General features: G+C 60.5%; 1 protein-coding gene across 13 annotated transcripts; it reads left to right on the forward strand.

Moving 5' to 3' along the window:
- The first annotated feature begins 9 nt into the window (after positions 1-9).
- Positions 10-20,339, forward strand: LOC102524478 (trafficking protein particle complex subunit 6A). 13 transcript variants are annotated; one of them, XM_032485818.1, is made up of 11 exons: positions 10-548; positions 2,380-2,417; positions 7,801-7,868; positions 7,994-8,111; positions 8,714-8,797; positions 8,969-9,062; positions 10,471-10,530; positions 12,969-13,073; positions 13,969-14,412; positions 16,755-16,886; positions 18,115-20,339. In XM_032485818.1, the coding sequence occupies exons 1-11, from the start codon at positions 353-355 to the stop codon at positions 20,028-20,030; spliced, it is 3,255 nt and encodes a 1,084-aa protein (XP_032341709.1). In that variant the 5' UTR covers positions 10-352; the 3' UTR covers positions 20,031-20,339. The 13 variants fall into 13 exon arrangements, with proteins under 13 accessions (XP_032341709.1, XP_032341710.1, XP_032341718.1 ...); XM_032485819.1 differs by having other exon boundaries at positions 18,223-20,339; XM_032485827.1 differs by lacking the exon at positions 13,969-14,412.
- The last annotated feature ends 139 nt before the right edge of the window (positions 20,340-20,478 follow it).

Here is a 20,478-nt window from a genome sequence, read left to right on the forward strand (position 1 = left end):
CCGTGCGGCTACCAACTCTGAAGCAAGCCCTCAGGACCAGCTTTGAGGGCGCGTGTGGAGTCACGTGGATATAGGTACTGCCAATAGGAAAGCGGTTGGGCTGGCGCTTCCGCGTTGTGCTGTGAGAGGAGTGGACAAATAGGGATTCTAAAAGACGAGATGTCACGTGTAACCAGTGACTCGGCCAATGGAAATGCTCGAGGACCCGGAAACAGGGGCGAGACAGGGGAGGGCGGAGCTGCCTGTCACTTGCGGCCAATGTAGGAAAAGCAGCTCTTCCCCCTAGTCTCCCAGGTTCACGCGCGCACCACGAGAGTCCAGAAAAGTAAGGCGGGGCTAGCCTGAAACACCAATGGAATCGAGAGTAGGCAGGCTCGAACTTAGATGGAAGAGGCGGGGCTTGTCCAGCCGGGCCAATGACAGCACGAAGCGCTGGGCTGTCTGTGGGCGTGTGAGGCTGGCGCATGGCGGACGCGGCACTGTTCGAGTTTCTGCACACAGAGATGGTGGCGGAGCTGTGGGCGCACGACCCCGACCCCAGCCCCGGGGTGAGCGCCGGGCCCCAGAGGGGAGGAGGCACTGGCCGCTGCGGGAAGGCTGGGTCGAGGTCCCGGGGAGCGCGGAAGAGGCCCCAGTCGAACCCCTGCCCCGCCCGGCGACCTCGGGCGCTGGCTTCCAACTATGGAAAGCGGAGGTCGCAGCCGGGCGGTCCTCGCGGGTTGCTTACTGCTGGAACTGAGCCAGTTCGGGTAAAGCTCTTAGTCCAAAGTCTGGCACAGACTAAGCGGATCGTAGTTACGATAATTACTGTTTTAAGATATATATTGAGAACTTACTGCCTGGGTTGATCCCGCCTGCACCACTCACATTAGGTGTGAGAGCAGATGATTCGATCTCTGTGACTCAGTTTCCTCCCTTGTAAACACCTGAGACTCAAAGTGAGACATTTATTCAGTCAACAAACTTCCTGAGCGCTTGTTGTCTTCCGGGCACTGTTTTCCTGTCCTTGCGAAGCTTACATTTCAGTAGGGGAGTCAAACAATAAAAAATAGAATATGCCATCAGTTAGTGAGAAGTTCTATTAAAAAAAAAAAAAGCTTCAGGAGAGTTGGGGAAAGAAAAGGAATGGAGTGATGGATGGTGGAGGAAGGACTTTCTGAGAAGAGAAAGGAGGAAGCAAGCCTGGGGAGCAAGTGAGGGAAAGAGCATTCCAGGGAGAGGGAGGGTGGAAGCCCTGCAAAAGGAGCATGCTTGGCATTTTGGAAGTTGGACTTACGAAAAATAAATGCTCAAAAGTTTGTAACACTTAGTGGGATGTCTAGCACATAGTCAGCCCTCAAAACATGTTATAAAATCTGTTACCAAGAAACGGTGGGGGAGATAGTAGGTGCTTAATAAACGGGGGCTGTGCTTCCTTTTTTCATTAATATTCTTTTTATGATCCTCCTCATCATCATCTACTTACAAGACTTGTTTTTTATTGGCCTAGGTGTTCTTTCCAATTTAGGAGCCCTCACAAGGGTGTTTATCATCTCAGCATAGTTTTCTTGAGCTCATTCACTTAAACTATAAATAAAACCTGCCAAGTGCCAGGCTCTGCTGTAGGGCCTGGGGAAGACTCAGCCCACCATGCAAAACCCTTGCCCCCCAGGAGTTTACATGGTAGTGGGGGAGACAAATAAATGATTATATATCGTTTATGTTGTGAGAAAGAGAAAACGAGGCAGGGACTGTGCACTGGGGAGGGGGTTGCAGTATCTCAGCACCCCATCCTTCCTAGCTTGCAAGCCAGAAACCCAGGAGTCCCCAACATCTGCCTTTACTCCCTTGCCTCCAGCCATCAACCAGGCCCTGCCTGTCCGTGGGTATAAATTTGTTTCCCATCTGGCCCCTCCCTGCCTTAGTCCAGGCTTTCTCCTCTCTGCCCCATACCAGCCTCCCCCTTATCTCCATGCTCATTTCATCTGTCACATCTTCTCTGCCCTGACACCTATGAATCTTTCAGATCTGGGCTCAAATGCCCCTTCCTCAGGGAAGCCCTCCCTGAATCCCCAGTGGAAGTGAGGTATCCTTGTTCCATTCCCACAGCCCCCCTCCCCACATCACGATAAATATCTATCTGAATTCTGTATCGGTGTGATCCTTTGATTCACATCCAGCTCCTCTGCTGCTCTGTGTGCTGTGTGGGTGGGGACCAGTTCTGGGTATCACCACAGAATGGTGTGTGGATTTGCTGAAGGAGTGAGTGCAGCCCCTGGGGCTGTGCAGGGTGGAGGTGGGAACTGAAATTCATTTAATACTGTGACCAATAATAGCACCTACCATGTCGTCTCATGGGCCTCATGCTCCTAGTCTCATTTGATCTTCCCCACTTTGTAGATGAGCAGACAGAGGCTTTGATGGATGGAGTCCTTGTGGTAAGTGGCTGGAGTCAGGAATGTTACTGGGCCTCCCACTTCCAAAGCCTGTGCCATAAATGCTCTCCTATCTTTCTCTGTCCTCCCTGACACTCTCCAGGAGGATTTTAATGAGTTTCTGCAGCCAACCCAGTGTGGGGAACACAGGGTTCCTCTGGTTTGCTCACTACAGGGCTTTCAGAGCACAAGCATGCCGGAGACCCTTGGGCTGTGGCCCTCTGCCTGGCTGTCACCGCAGTTCTGATGCTAGGGTCCCACACCAGAGATTCTGACCGAGCTGGGCCGGGAGGTGGCCTGGGCTCGCAAGAGTTCTCCACGTTCCTTCAAGCTGAGGAGTCCTGTTTCTCAGGGGCACGTCTTGGGCAACCGCTCTGTTTCCCCACAGTCTTTTGTCTTTTGTTCCTGGCCCCTCCCGTCTCTGTTCCTTCTCTTTGGTCCAGAAAGTGTCCTGTCTGAACCACACGCAGGTACTCTCAGGTACTTCTCCTATCTCCAGCACAGGATCTTACTGGATTTCGTCCTCAGAACAGCCCTCCGGGATGGATGTCAACATTCTACTTTACAGAGGAGGGACTGAGGGGCCCAAGAGGGAGGACCTTCCCAATGCCGCATGATCAGAGGCTAAATCAGGACCCGGGCATCCACTCCTGAGCTCGTCTGTGGTGTCAGGTGTGCCCCTCCCAGCAGCCTTGGAGCTTCTTGAGGACATGTCCCTGCAGCACAGGCACCCAGGGGCCACAGTCACTGTTTAGGGCTTTTTGATCTCCCTGTGCTGCCTGGTTATTTGTAGCTGGTGAATGGATTCTCCTGGATGGCTGCAAGTTGAATGGGAGACCAGCCAGAGGGACCAGGAGTCAAAAGACCTTTGTTACCGAAGCAGGAAAAGTTCTGGGAGGAGGAGGAGGCAGTGGTTTTTCCACCTCAGGGAACACTGTGGGCAAAGGAGTGAACTCCTGTGTGTGTGTAATGCGTTGTCACCCAGTACTGTAAGCCCTGGCCGGTGGCCAAGGAACAGCTCTGCCAGGGCAGCCTTCATCCACTGAGGCCCAGCAAGCGCCCAGGCCAGCCCCTTCTCTCAGGAGGGCCTGGGGTGCAGATAGCAGCTATCAGATACTGTCCCTGTCGGTCTGGCAAGAACCTGGGAAACCAACTGGATCCCGGCAAAGTGGACAGCAGGGGACAGAGGCCGGGAGAGGGCGCAGGGCATCTGAGGCCACCGAGCCAGTGGTTGGGTCTACACGCGAGATCTGGGTCTCTGACCCAAGGGTCATGGGAGCCATAGGTTTCAACTGAGGTGTGCCAGGCTCAGATGTACTTTTTAGAAAGACCTCCCTGACTACGTGGAGGCTGGGCGGGGGCAGGGCGCTGCTGTGGCTGGAGCCCAGAGCCCAGGGGAGAGGTAGACAGAGGAGCGGGAGGAGGAGGGGGAACCGGGCATGGGGGGGAAGGCGGGGCTTGAGGGTGTTTGGAGCTGCCTGGGTGGGTGAGTGGGGAGAGGCCAGGGTGACAGGCTGGGAGGTGTGCTGGCTTTTCCCTCTCACTCACCTGGTCTCTCACTGCGCTGCTTTTGGGTCTCCTGGGACCATTCACCTTGCGGTAGATCAAAGTCATCCCTTCTCCCCGGGCTTGTCTTAAGGTAGGAAGCAGGGCCGCTCCTTCCCGGGATGCCCTGGCCCAGCTCAGAGTGGCTCCACGGGTGGGGGTTGAACCTCACAAATAAGTGAGGGGTAGGGCAGGCGGGAGAGCCAGGCAGACAGCCCCCCAGACAGCCCCTGAGCCAGCCTCTGGTCTCTTCAGTCCAGGAAGGGGCGGGCGGCTAGTTTGGTTGGCTTGTTTTCCATTCATCCTACTCTGTGGCCCTTTTCAGTCTGAACGCTTGACTGAATGCTTAAATCTCTTTGTTTTTTCTCCTGCTTTGTTCCATTTTTGGCACTCGGATGAATACTAGACTTCCTGGATCTCTTCCATGAGTTGACTTTTCTCTCGTTTTTCTTTTTTTCCCCTACCTCGTGGTTTTTTCTTAATGACCTGTGAGGTTTTATCTACTTGCCAGGTTTGTCCATTTTTCAGCTCCCTTGTGAACAAATGTTTATTTGGGCTACCATATTTTTCATTTCCAAGAACTTTCCTTTGTCCCATCGTCCCTTCCTCCAGCGCCCGTGCTCTTTGTTGGATGCGCTTCATGCTGACACTGATAAGTCTTCTTGGCGGGGGAGGGTCCTCCGTGTTTCTCCCAACATCTCGTTTCCTCTCAGCGGGCTGTTATGGGAGCCCAGAAAGGCACCGACTAGGTTGGGCTGGGCTCCAGAAGCTTCCAACGGGATGGGAGAGCCCAACTTGCCCTCCATAGGAAGGAGAAACTCCTAGTGTCTGAAGAGCTTTTGTGGGGACTGGGGTTGAATGCCACCGAGTCCTGCTGCGAAAGCAGGTGAGGCTTCTGCCTCCTTCTCCACCCTCCCCCCACCCCCTACCTGCCCTCTGCCCTCCACTCCCCATCTCCCTGCCACTCCCAGTCTCTTCAGTAGATGGCTGGGGACAGTGGGTCCAACAGTAACGGCAGCTCTGGAGTGAGCTGCTTGTCACTCACCACAGTTCCCATGTGGGGACCCTGAGGCATGGGACATTAGAGAGCTCACCCAGGGCCAGAATTCACACTCAAGCAGTCAGAAGCTCACCTAAGGGAAACCTGAGCTTGGGAAATCCCCCCACACCCCCTCAGAGCTCCCCGGCTGGGCTGAGGACCCTGATGACTCTGGCTGTCCCTGCTCAAGGCCGCTGTCCTGGCTGTGAACTGGGCCTGGGGCATCTTCCCTCCCCCACCCCCCTCCCCTGCTTAACTCTCCCTTCAGACACAGACATGGCTCCCTCAGAGGAGAGCATCCTTTCCCAACAGAGGTCATGTCCCAGGAGCACTACACGGCCTTTTTCCCTCCCTGCAGCCCCTGGGGCCATTACCCCTCTACCCCCAGAATGCCAGCTCCATCAGGGCAGGGACCGTCTTTGTTGCCTTCTAATATGGCCCACGTCAAGAACATTCATGTAGCACTTGTCATGTGAGGAAAAGGCATTCTCCTTAGCCTGGACTGCAGAGGCCCCCTCCCCGCCCCACCTCTCCTGACTGTCCCCCCACCTCTCAGCCTAAGCTGCATTCTCCGGGCTTTTTCCGGCCCCTCCCCAGTAACCCCCAACCCTGGGACTGCTCCTGGGGGAGCTGGCTCTGCCCTGCTCTGTGCTGCGGTGGGGGGTGGGGTGCTCAGCCCTCTCACCAGGTCGTCATACCCTGGGCACTCATCACCCCACCAGGCACAGTAGGTGAGCTCCTAGAGGAAGGCCAGGGAATGTTTGTGGAGTGAACAAAGGGGAGTGGGGAGCCCTTGGGACCCAGATGTGCAGATGTGCTCTGGGTCAGCAGGGCCCAGCCTGGCCCCCTCCAGGCACTCACCTCTAGAAGGAAGGTGACCCGGGAGTTGGCCGTGATCCCTGTGCTGCAATCAGTCAGCACACAGGACAGAGCCCCTCCTTTGTGGGGTTTTCCTTCCAGCCAAGGGCTCTTTCCCCCATCGGCCAGGGGGCTCATTCCAGAGGCTGATGGATGCAGAGGTGGTGAGTGATGGAACCCCTTCCTGAGCCCGACTCAGAGCACTTGGTTTACATTTCCAACTCCCTTAATCCTCACAAGGACCCTTGGCAATAGTGCTGTCAACCCGGTCCTTGTCCACATGAGGAAACAGGCCAGGACAGTTGGCCACTGCCCCATCCCACAGCCAGTGGGGGTCATGGGATGATCTGGCTCCGGGCGTGCGTTCCCCACTGCCTCTCAGCCCGGGCAGCATCAGCCATCGCACCCTCCTGTGCGGCATTCCTGCTGCACCTCAGGGCACCAGAGAGCGGCGTCACTGGGGCACCCCAGGCCTGGTGCCCATAGGAAGAGGCCGGAATGGAGGGCTAGGGCCTGAGTGTTATGTGGCCGGACAGAGGAGAGGGCCACCTCTGCTGGGGCCAGGACCTGCTCAGGTCTGAAGGTCAGCCCTGTGGCCGAGGGCATCTCTGGGAGGTGTTTCCTAATAACCCCTCTGTGCCCCGGTCTTCAGGGGTGACATGCAGCCTACCCTGCGGGGTTGATAAAATTAAACGAGGGGGTTTGTACGAGGCCCAGCGCATGCTCGAGTCTCAGTTCCTCACTTTGTTCATTCAGTATGTTTCTCATGTGCCTCTGGTTTGCACAGGCTGGCAGGACAAGCTCAGGCCTCTGGAGTGGCAGGCTGGCTTTGTCCCTCCAGCTTGTGACACCTCCAGTCCCTCACACGCCTCCATAGACCCCACCACCCTCAGGACCTGCACCCGCCCCTCACTCCAGGAAAAATGAGGGTCTTCCCCAGGCTCAGCTGCACCCGTGCTGGTCAGCTCTTTCCTGATAACACCAATCGATTCTGTACACACTTCGAGCGTCCATCCTTACAACATCCTACAGGGGTGTTCTTGATGTGGGCCACCCCCACAGAGCTGCTTCCCTCCCGGGTCCTGCCCCTGCCTCTTCTCTGTTCTCCCACCTCGGCCTGCAAGATTTTCTCCAAGAGGCGTGGTGCCTCACGCCATAGGCCGTCCTGATATTTCTGATGCTCCCGTTTGGGCCTCTCTCCCTCTGCTCTCTCCAGGTCACACGGGTAAGAAACACATACAGGTCAGCTCTCCCCCAACCACGCTGTCTGCACTCCCCAGGCACACAGACACCAAGGACAGCCTTCCTAGTGCCCACCTCCCCGTGCCTAGTCTTTCCACCGTGGGACCCTGGCCTGCCCTCCAGAAGGCCACGTGGCTGCCACTGCCTTCCTCAAGCACCCGGTGGAACATTTCCTTCCCCTGAGCCCCTGCGTACCTATCGCAGGATTCTTGGCTAATATTTTAAGGCCTGATGATCATAGCTGGCTTTTACAGCCCCCTGCTGGCCCAGCCAGGGCCCACACCTTCTGGCCCCCTTGTTCCTCAGGAGCCCCCGGGCAAGTCATCCTGAGCTTTAGGGGTGATCAGAGTGCTACCCTGTAGGGTGTTGTAAGGATGGACGCTCGAAGTGTGTACAGAATCGATTGGTGTTATCAGGAAAGAGCTGACCAGCACGGGTACAGCTGAGCCTGGGGAAGACCCTCATTTTTCCTGGAGTGAGGGGCGGATGGGGTCTATGGAGGCATGTGAGGGACTGGAGGTGTCACGAGCTGACGGGACAAAGCCAGCCTGCCACTCCAGAGGCCTGAGCTTGTCCTGCCAGCCTGTGGAGGAAGGCCCTCCCTCTTGGGTCTCCGCACCCTGAACTGTCAGTTGCTACACTGGGTGGCTTCCTGGTGGAGGTGGCCAAAGGCCCCTGAACCTCTCTTCCCTGGCCTTGTAGGGACAGAAGATGAGCCTGTCGGTCTTGGAGGGCATGGGCTTCCGCGTGGGCCAGGCCCTGGGTGAGAGGTGAGAGGTGAGAGGTGGGCAGGGCCCAAGGTGGGGTCCCTTCCTGGGCATGCCCAGGCGGGGATGGGGTGTGGCTCCACACAGGAACCCAGCCTGGCTCCACAGTGTCTGCCAATGCCCCCCAGGCTGCCACGGGAGACGCTGGCCTTCAGGGAGGAGCTGGATATCCTCAAGTTCCTGTGCAAAGACCTGTGGGTGGCTGTGTTCCAAAAGCAGATGGACAGCCTCCGCACCAATCACCAGGTGTGTGCCCAAGCCTGGCCCCGCCTGACATCAGAAGGGCTGGGGGAGGGGGACCACCACGGAGGGAAGTTGCAGCCGGCCCTCCCCAGCTGGGAGGCAGGCACAGCCCCCATCGGGCCCTCTGTGCGATCCTGATCCTTCAAGGGAAGCCAGGAGGCTGCAGTGGGGCATTGCAGCTATTCCCAGATGACCACAAGCCTCCAGGGTGGCCCCAGGGCGGCAGAAGGCCCCTTGTGACACTGCCTGTCTCTGCCTGGTCTGAGTTCCCATCGGGCACATGCACTGTGCCCTGGCCCAGCTGGCCGCTCCCCAAGCCTGGCTGGCAGCTTCTCACAACCCTGGGAAGTCCTGCATCTTGGAGGGTAGTGGGGGTGGGGAGGACCAACACATCCCCCCATGGGTGGACATCAGGCCTGGGTCTGAAAGCCCGTGGCCCCTTCTGCAGCTCTGAAGGGCGGGCCTGTGACCACAGTAGTTTTGAGGGAAGGGTCCTCACAGACCTCATCGCAGAGGAGCTGGGGCACTGGGTCCCTGCTTCCCTTCCTCCCACCACAAAGGTACAGTGACAGCCCAGCCCCCATGGGCCCCTTCTCTGTCCCCAGGGGACCTACGTCCTGCAGGACAACAGCTTCCCTCTCCTCGTCCGGATGGCCTCAGGCCAGCAGTACCTGGAGGAAGCGCCAAAGGTATGCGGGGCAGTCCTGGGACTCCAGCCCCACCCCCAGGTAGGCCCCTGCCCAAGCCCAGGACCCCGGGAAAGGGTGGACCCTGCGGTGAGGCCCAAATCCCAGCATGGCCCAGGCCCTGGGTGTTGGCCTGCCTTCTCTTCCCACGGTGACCTGTGCCCCCGCCCCCAGTTCCTGGCCTTCACCTGCGGCCTGCTGCGCGGCGCCCTCAGCACCCTGGGCATCAAGAGCCTGGTCACCGCCTCCGTGGCAGCCCTGCCCGCCTGTGAGTTGGGGTGGTGGTGGTGGGGGTTCTTCCCATCCCTTGAGGCTAGCAGGGGCTCCAAAGTCAGGCCCCACAGAACTTGCAGCCTGCGTGATGGGGTGTCTTTTGGACCCCCAGGGCCCCACTGGTCCACAGGGTCCTCAGTCAGACAGAGGACCTGGAGCACCCTGCAGCCAGACCTTCACTCCCCGTCCCCCCCGGTGCTTTCCCTCTGCTGGTCCCCAGGGGGACACAGGGCCCAAGTGGGCAGGCTCTGAGCAACGTGTGCAAAACATGCCATGGAAGCTGTAGCAGGCCCCTCCCTGGCGACCTACATGCTTGGCCTCTGTGCCCTCAGTCACCCACACATCCCTGGGGTGCAGGGCAGGTGGGCAGAGAGCATCACCCCTTTGACCAGTGAGGAAACAGGCCCCGCCTGAGGCCACCCAGGCTGACGCGCAGGGCAGGGATGAACGTTTCTGAGCTCTTGGGGTGTTTTCTGCTTCTCCCCTCCGACCCCAGCCTCAAGCTAAAGCCAACCCGTCTTTTCCAGGTAAGTTCCAGGTGGTGATCCAGAAATCCTGAGGTGCTTCAGGTCCCATCCCCAGCTGAGCCTCACGCTGGCCCGGGGACCCGGCCACTGCCTCTGGTGGAGGCCAGAGGGCTGATGCTAAGGAGACAGGGTCCTGCCACTTCAGGGCATCACACAGGCTCAACAGATGGGTGTCACAGGGAGGTGGGGGCGTCCCAGGGGCAAGGTGGTCCCTGCTGCAGTCAGGGCTGATGTGGAGGGATGCCCGAGTTGGACACATTTCTCCACATGGCAGATGTTCAATAAAGGTTCTATCCGTGGAACCAGATTCAAAGTGGAAGGTGGGGGTCACTCAGTGCTGCGAGGGGAGGGGCATCTGCAAGCTACAGTTCGTGTCGTGGATCCTGTGGGGGAAGCAGAGTACCCCATGTAGCTCCCCGTCCCTCATTTCCCGCCCTCCTGCTCTCCCTCCACCCTGGCCTGAGCTCTGGAGCTTGCTGCCTCTCACTCATCCCGCACACCTAGCAGGGGCGGATGGCCCCCAGTGCTGGCAGCCTCACCAGCGTCAACAAGTCTAGGGCTGCCCTCTGCCCAGCAGGCCCCATGGGACGGACCTCTCTTTGGGAGCAGGGCCAGGGGCCCTGAGTGACTGGAGTGCCAGCAGGGGTGGGCTGGACTGGGGGCTGCCAGAACGAAGGATGGATGGAGGTGGGGTGAGCCAGACACCCTCAGTTCCAACCCCTGCCCCTGAGAGCGCGTGCGCGCACACACACACACTTCATGTGCCTGGCGGACTCGAGTCATATCCAGAACATGGCCGGGCTGACCAGTCCCCAGGCAGCTTGGCATCTGTGCCCTCACCCCTCCCCCTGACATCTCCCCTGTTTACATTCATAGCATCTGGGGGCATCACACATCTGGACTCTGCCAGGCTCTGCCACCTGCTGCTTGAGCTGGGTAAGTACCCCTGCCTCAAGCTGTAAACTGAGGCTGGGGGAAACCCAAAGGGAGGAGGAAGGGTCTCCTTGTTTAAAACACCCACAGTAGGTAGGGCTCCTCTACCTCTGTAGAGTCTGGTGCAGACACCCTGTCCAGCCGCCCCTCCCCAGCACACTCAGCTCATCACCACGTTCCCTGGCTTGCCTCTGAGCCTTTGCACATGCTGTTCCCTGCCTGGGCTACCCAACTCTCCAAACTCATGCTCCCTCTTTGGCGTCCAGCAGCCTCCCAGCCTCTGCTGACCACCGCACCCCTTGGAGTGGTTACTCACTCGCCCTGAGCCTGCAGCCCTGGGCAGGCTCCCCGACAGCCTCATCCTGCCGTGCTCTGTGTTTACTTGTTTACAGCCCAGGAGCCTTTCCTCTTGGGTCCCTCTGGGTCCCTGGGCTGGGTGCTGGCACTGTCCAGCACAGAGCCTGCAGGTGTTTCCCAAATGAATTGCAGTTACTCAGCTTTGTCTGAGGGCAGCCGGGGAGAGCAGGGGATTGGCCTAGCCCTGCCCTCAAGAAGCTCAGGGGCTGTCCTGAAGGTTCCCTTGCAGACTCACCCCTCACTCAGACACACTAGCCTGGCCTCCCCTGACAGGACTGGGGTGTGGAGGAGGGGGCTGAGCACTGAACTGGCAGAGGAGAGGAAGGAAGTCTTCCTGGGAGAAGCGGCTTAAGGCCTGGGGGAGGAGAGAGAAGTAGCCCAGGGGAGGGAAGAGGGCATAGCTTGGCTACCGGGGGCGGTGTCTGGTCAGTGGGGTGCCCTGCAGGGCTGGTCGGCTCCCTTCTCTCTTGTCCTGGGCACTGTTCTGTGGTTGCCTCTCCCGTCTCCCCATCAGGCCAGCAGCAGGGAGACAGGACCCTAGAGAGCAGAGGGGCCCCCATGGTATCTAAGGCACGTCTTGCCCAACCCCAGCCCCACCTGCCCCCTCATCTCTCAAAGAATGTCTGCAAGTGTCGTCATTTTACATGAAGCATCTAGAGCAGCTGGTAAATGGGTTGGTTGGTTGGTGCCCAGGGAGCATGAGCTGCCGCTGTCACTGCTGGGTGCCAGGATCTGTGCTCAGCGGGCTTCTCCCGACAACCATGAGAGGCAGGCATGGATGCTGGCCTACTTAGCAATGAGGAAACCAAGGCTCAGAGAGGTGAAGTCACCTGCCTAAGGCCACACAGCCAGGCCCTGAAGGAACTGGCAGCTGAACCCAGGATTGCATCTTCTCTGGGCCTAGACTCCCACTCCCTGTCCCAGCTTCCTTCCCTGCCACAGCAGCCGGGCCCAGGGGCTGGCCCCATAGATCCCCTGGCAGGTCCCGCCCCAGGCGGCACCGAGGCAGGCCATCTCCATCCCTTACGGGGGGCACTGCACAGGGGCAGATCTCAGTCCTCAGGGGGCAGCCCCCAGTCCTTGAGAGCATAGCGCCCCGACAGGGACAGGCCAGGCAGGCTGAGGAAGGGGCGGGGACAAGGTGGGCAAACCGGTCGGGCAGCTGGGCTCCCAGCTCCCAGGCCTCTCACCAGTTGGGCCTGCGCTGACTGACGCAGCTGGCGGCAGGCAGTGGGGCTGGTACAGCAGCTCGGCGGGGCAGGGAGCTGGGGCTGTGAAGCTGCCGTCAGGTACGTGGGACCCCGGACTGGGGGGATGGGAGTGGGCAGGGGCCACGTGCCTAGCCCCCAACCCTCACTGACCCTTACTCTCATCACCCTGTTTCCTCTGCCTCGGGGCCTCCCCTGTCCCCGCCTCCAAACAGCATCCTTCCCTCACTTCTGCTTTGGGCTCTTGACATTTTAAATCTAGAGCACTTCATCTCATCCCCAGTAGGCTGAGCCTCTCCCCAAATCAGACCACCCTGATTTCATTTGCTCCCCTAGAGTCCCCCTCCCTCCAACCCTCCAACCAAATGTCCCAGCCCCGAAATTTCAGGCACTTGTGGCTCACTGCTTCCCACCTCTCACCACACTGGTTTCAAGTCCCTTCAAAGGGCCCCACCTTCCACAGCATACACCCCCAGTGCCCAGGTCCCCCTTATTTTTACTCAACTACCCACCGGCTCCCAGCTTCTGTCTGCTCAGCACCGCCACTGTCCTGGCCTCTTGGAAATTCCTAGCAGCTCCCAAACACCCAATTACCCAACCCTTGGAAACCTTACCCACCCCAAATTAGCCCCTAACCCCCCCCAACTGTTCTCTGTCCTCCCACGTCTGGCCATCTGTCCCCTGTCCTGACCTCTCACTGTTACTCAGAAGAGCCCCTCTGCCCCACCTGGGTGACCCAGGCCCCCAACATCAGGGACGAGGTCTCTCATCCATCTCAGGTCACAGGGAGCTGTCACGGTGGGGGGTGGGGGCCCTTGCTGGGGCCTGAGAGGGCTGGGCACTGAGCCTGGCCCTGCCCCACTCCTCTCCACACAGACCCCCTGGCCACCATGCACAAGCACTACGCCGTCCACTTCGCCAAGGGCTCCCGGCCCCCCACCGACTGCTATTTCTTGGACCCGGAAATGGGGCACCAAAAAGGTAGGGGTTCAGTTTGGGGGTTCCTGGCAGGGAGAAAGGCCTGTGAGTTGGGGGCTGCTGAGTGGATTGCTAAGCAGAAAACCTCAGGCCCCGGGGGGAAATGCCACCAGCACTCACCATCAGAGGCTTCTGCACAGGGGGCCAAAGGTGGGAGCCTGAGCTGCGATGCCAGCGGGGGAGGCGCACCTGGCCTGCCCCTTCCCCAGCATGAAAAGAATCCCCTCCCCAAATCACCAGGCCTGTGGGGACTGCCCCACAACATGGCAGCTTTGGGTGGGGGTAGGAGAGCGAGCCCCCGCCCCACACTGAGTGTATTCGAACAAGGCGGGGGTTCAGCCTCCCACGGTGACCGCAGGTGCTCCTACTCGGGGTTCAGAGGGGGCAGTTAGCCCCCATTAGGACTGATTCAGCCTCCTTGGGGGTCTGTGCCTCCCAGGGCAGTCGCCTTCCTGCTGGCCTATTCTGAGCCCAGGTGCAAAGGCCAACCCCCTTCCCAGTCCCCATCCCAGCCCCCTCCCCACAGCCACTGCCCATCACTGTGGCCTCCTCTGGACCAATGAGGCTAGCTCCCAATGGATTGCTCTCAGTCCCCCCTCACTGGGGACACCCCAGGGACCAATGATTTTGGGGTAGCAGGGACTCTGGGGCATCATCCCCTCTCCAGCCCCTCACCTGGCTAGGGTCCAGGCCCCTGGACCTCTTCTCCCCTGACCTGTGGAAGAGCACAGAGTGGGGCCCCTCTGCCCACACCCACCTCGTCATTTTCCCCAACTCCTCCTGAGCCTCAGCTGAGCGATAAGCCCCAGCCTGCACCTGAAGATCTGACCTGGTTCCTGCTGGTGCCCCTCAGGGGTCAGGGACCCAGGCCCAGTCACCCCCACTTCCTTCCTTCCAGGATGCTGTCATCAGTGGTGCCATGACCTAGCAGCACCTGGAGCCCACGGGCCCTGTTGGCCGCTCCCCCAGGCATGCTGGCAGTTGGCCTACCACAGCCACAGGGGGTGTGTCGGCGGCTGTCGCTGGGGCCCCCAGCCCCCGCTCCTGCAGCAGCAGCAGCAGCAGCGGTGGCAGCCCCAGGCCCCAGCTCCCAGCCCCCTGCGGCAGCGGCTCTACCCTGCCCAAAGGGCCCAGAAGGGGATGCCTGCCACCTCGACTGCCCCCGTACAACCAGCCAGCGCCCCCCAGCCGCCCCCCGCACCCACCACGGCACACACCACGGCCAGCAGCAGCCCGGCCCTGCCCTCCGCCACCAGCACCCTCCTGGAGCCCAGCAGGCCCACTGCGGCTCGGCCCCTGCCCGCCCCCGCTGCCTATGGCTCCTTCACCTCCTACAGCTCCGGTGCTCACCCAGCCTTCCCAGAACTCTGTTCCTGCTGCCTCGCTTCCCACCTGGGCCTAGGGCCTGCCATCCTCACCCCTTGCTCTGGCCCCTTGCCCTGGGCCTCGGGCGGCCACCTCTGCTTCACCTGCTGGGATCCAAGCTTCTAGGCCGGGCCTGTCCACAGTGCCCCCGTCCTGGACTGGCCAGGGGCCTGGGCCCCAGCTCTCACCCTCTGCTGACACCCTAGCTCTGCTTTCTCTCTTCCCTGCCCTTCCTCTGCAGAGGACTTGGAGCAGGGGGCCACGCACACCCGCTTGTTGGCCAGCTCTGGTATGGGGGAGACGGGTCAAGTGTGCGGCTGCAGCAGGAGGTAGGAAGCAGCCTAGGGGATGGAGAGAGCAAGGCAGCCATGGGAGGGGTTCCACCCCACACACACACACACACTCATTCATTCTGTGACTAGGTGGTACTGGACCCTGCAGTGGGTACCAGGTGCTGTTCTGGGGGTGCCCCAGGAAGCTGGGCAGACAGAGATCATGGCCTTTGTGGAGCTCAGGGTCCATGGTGGTGGGGTGGGAGGGGCGGATACAAGAAACAAGATAAGTAGCAAAGTTCAAAAGTGTGTCACCAGCTGATAAGCAGGATGGGGAAGAATAAAGCAAGGAGAGAGGAGGGCGCATCAGGATTGGCAAATTAAACAGGATCATCAGGTGAAGCCCCACGAAGGTGACATTTGAGCAAAGATGGGGCAGTTCTCTCGAGTAAGTGGCAGCAGGATCAGCAAATGCAAAGATTCTTTTGGGGCCAGGGGGAGGCAAGGAGGTCCACATGGCTTGAGCAGGGGGCGGTGAGGAGGAAGATCAGAGGGTGTGCAAGAGGGAGGAAGGCGGCCAGATGCTGTGGGCCTCGTGGCCGCTGGCCGCGGTGAAGGCTTGGCTTTTGACCTCCCAGGGAGGCGGGACCCTGAGGCGCAAGCACTGACTTGAGATCCGACAGGAGAGTGGACTGGAGGAGGCAGGGGGTGGGAAACTGGAGTCCAGGCGAGAGGAGCTGGTGGCCTGACTGGTGGCCTGACCAGGGAGGTAGAGGTGGAGGTACATGCTGGTTTCTGGGTCTGGCTGGAAAACAGAACAACAGCTTCACAGGGACTTGGCCCCAAGGCAGACACGACCTTGTCCCTAGAGCCTCTGGGCTGCGCTGCCCATTTCCCTCAAGGGAAGTAGAGGCTCCATGAGGTGAGGTCAGCCAGCCACCAGGCACAGCAGGCTCAGATCTTCCCGGCCGCCAGCTCATCTGACCTCAGCGGAGTCTTCCTCCTGCCCTCCCAGCTATGCCTCCAGGCCCTGCGCCGGCCCTCAGGGACGGAAGGAAGCTACAGCCCAGGCCTCTATGAAAGTGGGTGTGTCCTCCCCACCACGCGCTGTGAGGCCAGCCTGGTGCCCCCCCCCCCCACGCTGATCCCTACCTTTCTCGTGCCCCAACTCTGGGTCCATGAAACAGCGCTCAGTGGGAGCCCGAGACGGGAGGGCAGGCACCCTCTGCAGAGTGGACACTGTAGCGCTCGCGCATTAAATGCTTGTGCCAGAAATTACCCCAGAACCTGTGCCCTAAAGGGCCATTCCAGACGACGACATTGACAGAGGGCCCACCCCTGTGGCCAGACCCTTTGGCACCCACACTCCCTGGCATCTCTGCATCCCACTCTTCAGAGGAGGGGACTGAGCCTCTCAGGGGCATCACTCTGTCCGGTATGCAGAGAAAGGTGGCAGGGCCAGGACCAGAAGATGCGTCTGCCTGGGCTGGGGCAGGATTAGGGACTTGCGGGCACAGGGTCACAGAGAGGTGGACAGAGCAGAGGAAGGGGTGGGCAGGAAGCTGAGGAGCCTGTGGCTGTCGGGGCCTGGCTGTACTCGGGGCCTGGCTGTACTCAGAGCCAGGCTGACAGAGGAGGAAGGAACTGACACGGAGAACTTTTGAGCATGGAAAGTGGTATCTTAAGTATTTGCAGGCCTGGAGTCTCAAGAAAAGCCCATGGGATTTTCCTAGGGGGACCACGGGCTGGTGGCTGAGCCTGGTGACCTAAGGCCAGGGCAGCCAAGTACCCACACGTGTCTGGGTCGGGGCCAGAGGGAAACTAGCCTTCCAGCCTTTGCCTGGTGGGTCTGGGGCCCAGAGGGACACAGATGCTTCTGTCTGAGGGTTTGACCTGAGTCATCTCTAGGAGTCAGGGAGGGGGATCCCTGTGCAGGGAGCAGCTGAGGGCAGGCACTGGGGAGGGCAGACGGGAGGAGGGTGGTGCCTGGCCAGCCTCATTGACTCGGTTTCCCCACCTCTACCCCCTCCTCAACCCCGGCCCCCAGAGATCCTGACAGAGGATGATGTCTACTGCAGCTGCCTGGCCAAGACCCTCTGCCACGTGCCCGTCCCTGTGACTGTGGGTTTCTATGCCCCCTTTGGCTGCCGCCTGCACCTGATGCTGGACAAGATCACGGGTGAGGATCTGTGTGCGTTGGGGAGGGGTGATTAAGGGAAACGAAGCCTCTGGTCCCTGCCCAGCCCCAGGTTTCCCCAAGACCGGTTCACTCCTAAGGCTGGTCCGCTCCAGTCCAGATGCCATAAGTCAGCATTAACCGGGTCCCTCCCCACACCCATAGCCTCTGCCCCCCAAACCCCAGTTCCTTGCTCCAGTTTCATCTCCAGCCTCCTGGCCTCCAGCCTCACCCCCTCCTCCACCAAATCTACTGCAAGGAATCTTTCTAAAATACAGCTCAAGCCCTATTCCTCCCCTGCTCAAAAGCCTCCCACATCTCCCCAGCATCCTAGGGAGAAAGCCCAGGTTCCTCACTCTTGCTAAGTCCCTCCTGGCTTCTGTGCTCCTCGGACCCATCTCTTCTCCTCAGCCCTGGCCCCAGGCCTGGTGCCCATGAGACCCCTGGCCGATAATGTTAATTGAAGACATGACCTGAAACCCAGCCAAGTTCCACAGGAGCTCAGCACTGGTTCAACCCTGTGGGGGCTCAGACCCTAGCCCTGATCACGGCCAGAGAGGCTGGAGGTGACTCACCTCCGTATGCCCAGTGGTGAGCACTTCCTAAACAAGCCCACATCCTGCCTCTGTGTTGTCACGGAACAGCAAAAGGGTCCTGGGAGGAGAAGAGATGCAGCTATAAGGAAAAGGGAGACAGCATGACAGACCTTCTAGCTGTGCTGGGTGACTCCCACTTGTTCACTCCCTAACTTTACAGCAGGCAGATCCTGCCCCAACTTCTCGTGAGCCATCCTCCAGACATTCTCCCAACACTTCCTCAGTGCTCAAGGGGCACAAGGTGACCAAAACAACCAGGGCCCTACCCTTCCTGGGCTCACAGACCAGTGAAGGACCTGGGGACAGACCTGTCCCCAGACAATTGATGACCCAGAGTGGGGTGGGCGAGCCCAGGGGCACCTGACCCAGCTTGGGGATCAGAGAAGACTTCCTGGAGGAGGAGACAGCTGAGCTGTGAGCTGGAGGAAAAGCAGTAAGCCAGGAAAATTGGGCCAAGCTGTGCCCTTGCAGCATCTCTTCCTCAGCACCTCCAATGCTCTCTTTCATTCCTTAGAGCCCTCCCTGCCTCTGTCCTCTGGGGGCTCCATTTCTACTCTCCTCTAACCCTCACCTCCCCCTCAAGACTCTTTCCTGTTCAAGCCTGGCTCCAGGCCTCTCCTTCTGCTCTTGCTCAGCTTTCTGGGATGGGCCCTACCCAGGCCTGAGCCTGGTCCCCGCGGCCAGAGCCCAGCTGCTCACACCGTACCCCCCAACCCCTCGCCCGGTGCCTTCGGTCCCCGCAGCGCTGATGCAGCAGGAGGCGACCCAGCGCGAGGGCGAGGAGCTCCAGCGCGTGCAATGCCGGCCGCGGTCAGTGCGCGGCTGGGGCTTCCCGCAGCTTCTGTGGTACCTGGTGTTCCTGCAGCCCGTCATCACAGAAGTGCACCTGCGGCGCAAGAACGTGAAGTTCCTCTTCATCCGCTTCAGCGCCTGGCAGTACGCGGGCACGGACAAGCTGTGGGCCGGCCTGGTCACCACGCTGTGCGAGGGCATCCGCCATCACTACGGCGCGCTGCCTTTCAGCGTGTACTCGGTGATGGGCAACAAGCCGGGCGCGACGCCGGGCTTCTGCCAACGCGAGTGGCACTGCCGGCTGCGCGTGTGCCTGGCGCTGCTGGCGCTGCTGGCGGCGCTCAGCCTGGGCGTGGGCCTGCTCTACCTGTCGGTGGGCAGCCGCTCACTGGGCCACGGCGTCGCCAATGGCAGCCTGCTCCAGGTGGTCGGGGGCGCGGCCACCACACTGTCGGGCTCCGGGCTGCTCATGGCCGTATACTCAGTGGGCAAGCACCTGTTCGTGAGCCAGCGCAAGAAGATTGAGCGGCTGGTGTCGCGCGAGAAGTTCGGCAGCCAGCTGGGCTTCATGTGCGAGGTGAAGAAGGAGGTGGAGCTGCTTACTGACTTCCTGTGCTTCCTGGAGATCTACCAGCGGTGCCGGCTGCGCGTTGTGCTCGAGGTCACGGGGCTGGACACTTGCTATCCGGAGCGCGTGGTGGGCGTGCTCAACGCCATGAATACACTGCTGTCCGACAGCCACGCGCCCTTCATCTTCATCCTGGTGGTGGACCCCAGCATCCTGGCCGCGTGCCTCGAGAGCGCCGGCTCCATGAAGGGCACGGCCGACAACGGCTACCTCTTCCTCAACCGCACCGTCACGCTGCCCTTCTCCGTGCCCATCATGGGCCGCCGCACCAAGCTGCAGTTTCTGCACGACGCGGTGCAGAGCCGCGACGACCTGCTCTATCGCGAGATGACGCGCAAGCTGCGGCCGCCGGGCGGGGCGGGGGACGGCGAGAGCACGAGGCTCCTAGGGGTGGAGACGCGGGCGGGGGCCCAGCGCGCGCAGAGCCGCATCGACGCCGAGGCGGCGCGCCGCATCCGGGAGGCGCTCTTCTGCCTGCACGACGAGCGCGACTGCCTCTACGAGTACGTGCCCGACAACGTGGTGTCCATGCGGCGCATCGTCAACACGGTGCCCATCACCGTGCGCCTGCTGCAGCAGCAGCAGCAGGGGGACTTCGTGGGCCCCTCGCCGCGCCAGGCCGTGGCTTGGGTCGTACTCGCCAACCAGTGGCCATGCCGCCTCAGCTGGGTGCTGCAGTGCCTGGAGGACCGGCAGCAGGCTGGGGGCGCGCCAGACGCCCGCGCGCGCCTCTGGGACGTCTTCTGCGACAACAGCCGCGAGCTGCACACCATGACCAAGGCGCTGCAGAACGTGCTCGACCTAGACGGCGACCCCGAGCTTTTCGAGCGCTTCCTGGACTCCGACTTCCCCTTCACCGTGGCCGAGGCGCAGAGCCTGCTGCGCTGCACGGTCAACCTGGATCATTCCATCCGCCGCCGCATGGGCCTCATCCGGGCGGTCAGTGCGCTCAAGCCGCCTAGCCCACCCAAGTCCCCCGCCCACGACGCCCCCCACACCGCCAACGGAGCCAACCACGCCCCAGAGGAAGCCGTGTCAGGTCGCTCTGCAGGGCACACCCCTGCGCATGCCAGCGAAGCCCACCACCCCCAGGACTGGGCTCAACGGGGCAAGCCCAGACCTGTGGCTTAAGCACCCATCTCTCCAGGGGAATCCAGCCCAGGCGGGCCTTGAATGGAAGACTCTGGGGTGGCAGGAGGCAATAATTCCATCTGCCCAGATAAGGGTGTAAGGGGCATGACTGGGCCAAGACCCAGGGTCCAGTTTCCAGAATGAAGCCTGTGGTAGCCACAATCCCCAGGGGAATCTGTGAGCCAGAGAGAGCTGTTGGCAGTAGCCACCAGGAGTGGGCAGTGTATCAGTGCCAGTGTCTGAGAGCTAGGGCAGAAGGACCAGTGGAGGAACTCAGGTTCATGTGCAATAAATGAAGATGTGAAAGCCCCTGATTGCTCTTCGTGCCCTGGTCTCCCCGGCTCAGCGAGGGCTGAGGACGAGGCCAGCCCTGTCCTGCCAAGCTCACTTCATCTCCAGGGAGTCGGGCAGTCTCAGCTGGCAGCCTCATGGCTGGCATCCCAGTGGC

Source organism: Camelus ferus, chromosome 9, assembly GCF_009834535.1.
Source record: "Camelus ferus isolate YT-003-E chromosome 9, BCGSAC_Cfer_1.0, whole genome shotgun sequence".
Classification (NCBI taxonomy): Eukaryota; Metazoa; Chordata; class Mammalia; order Artiodactyla; family Camelidae; genus Camelus; species Camelus ferus.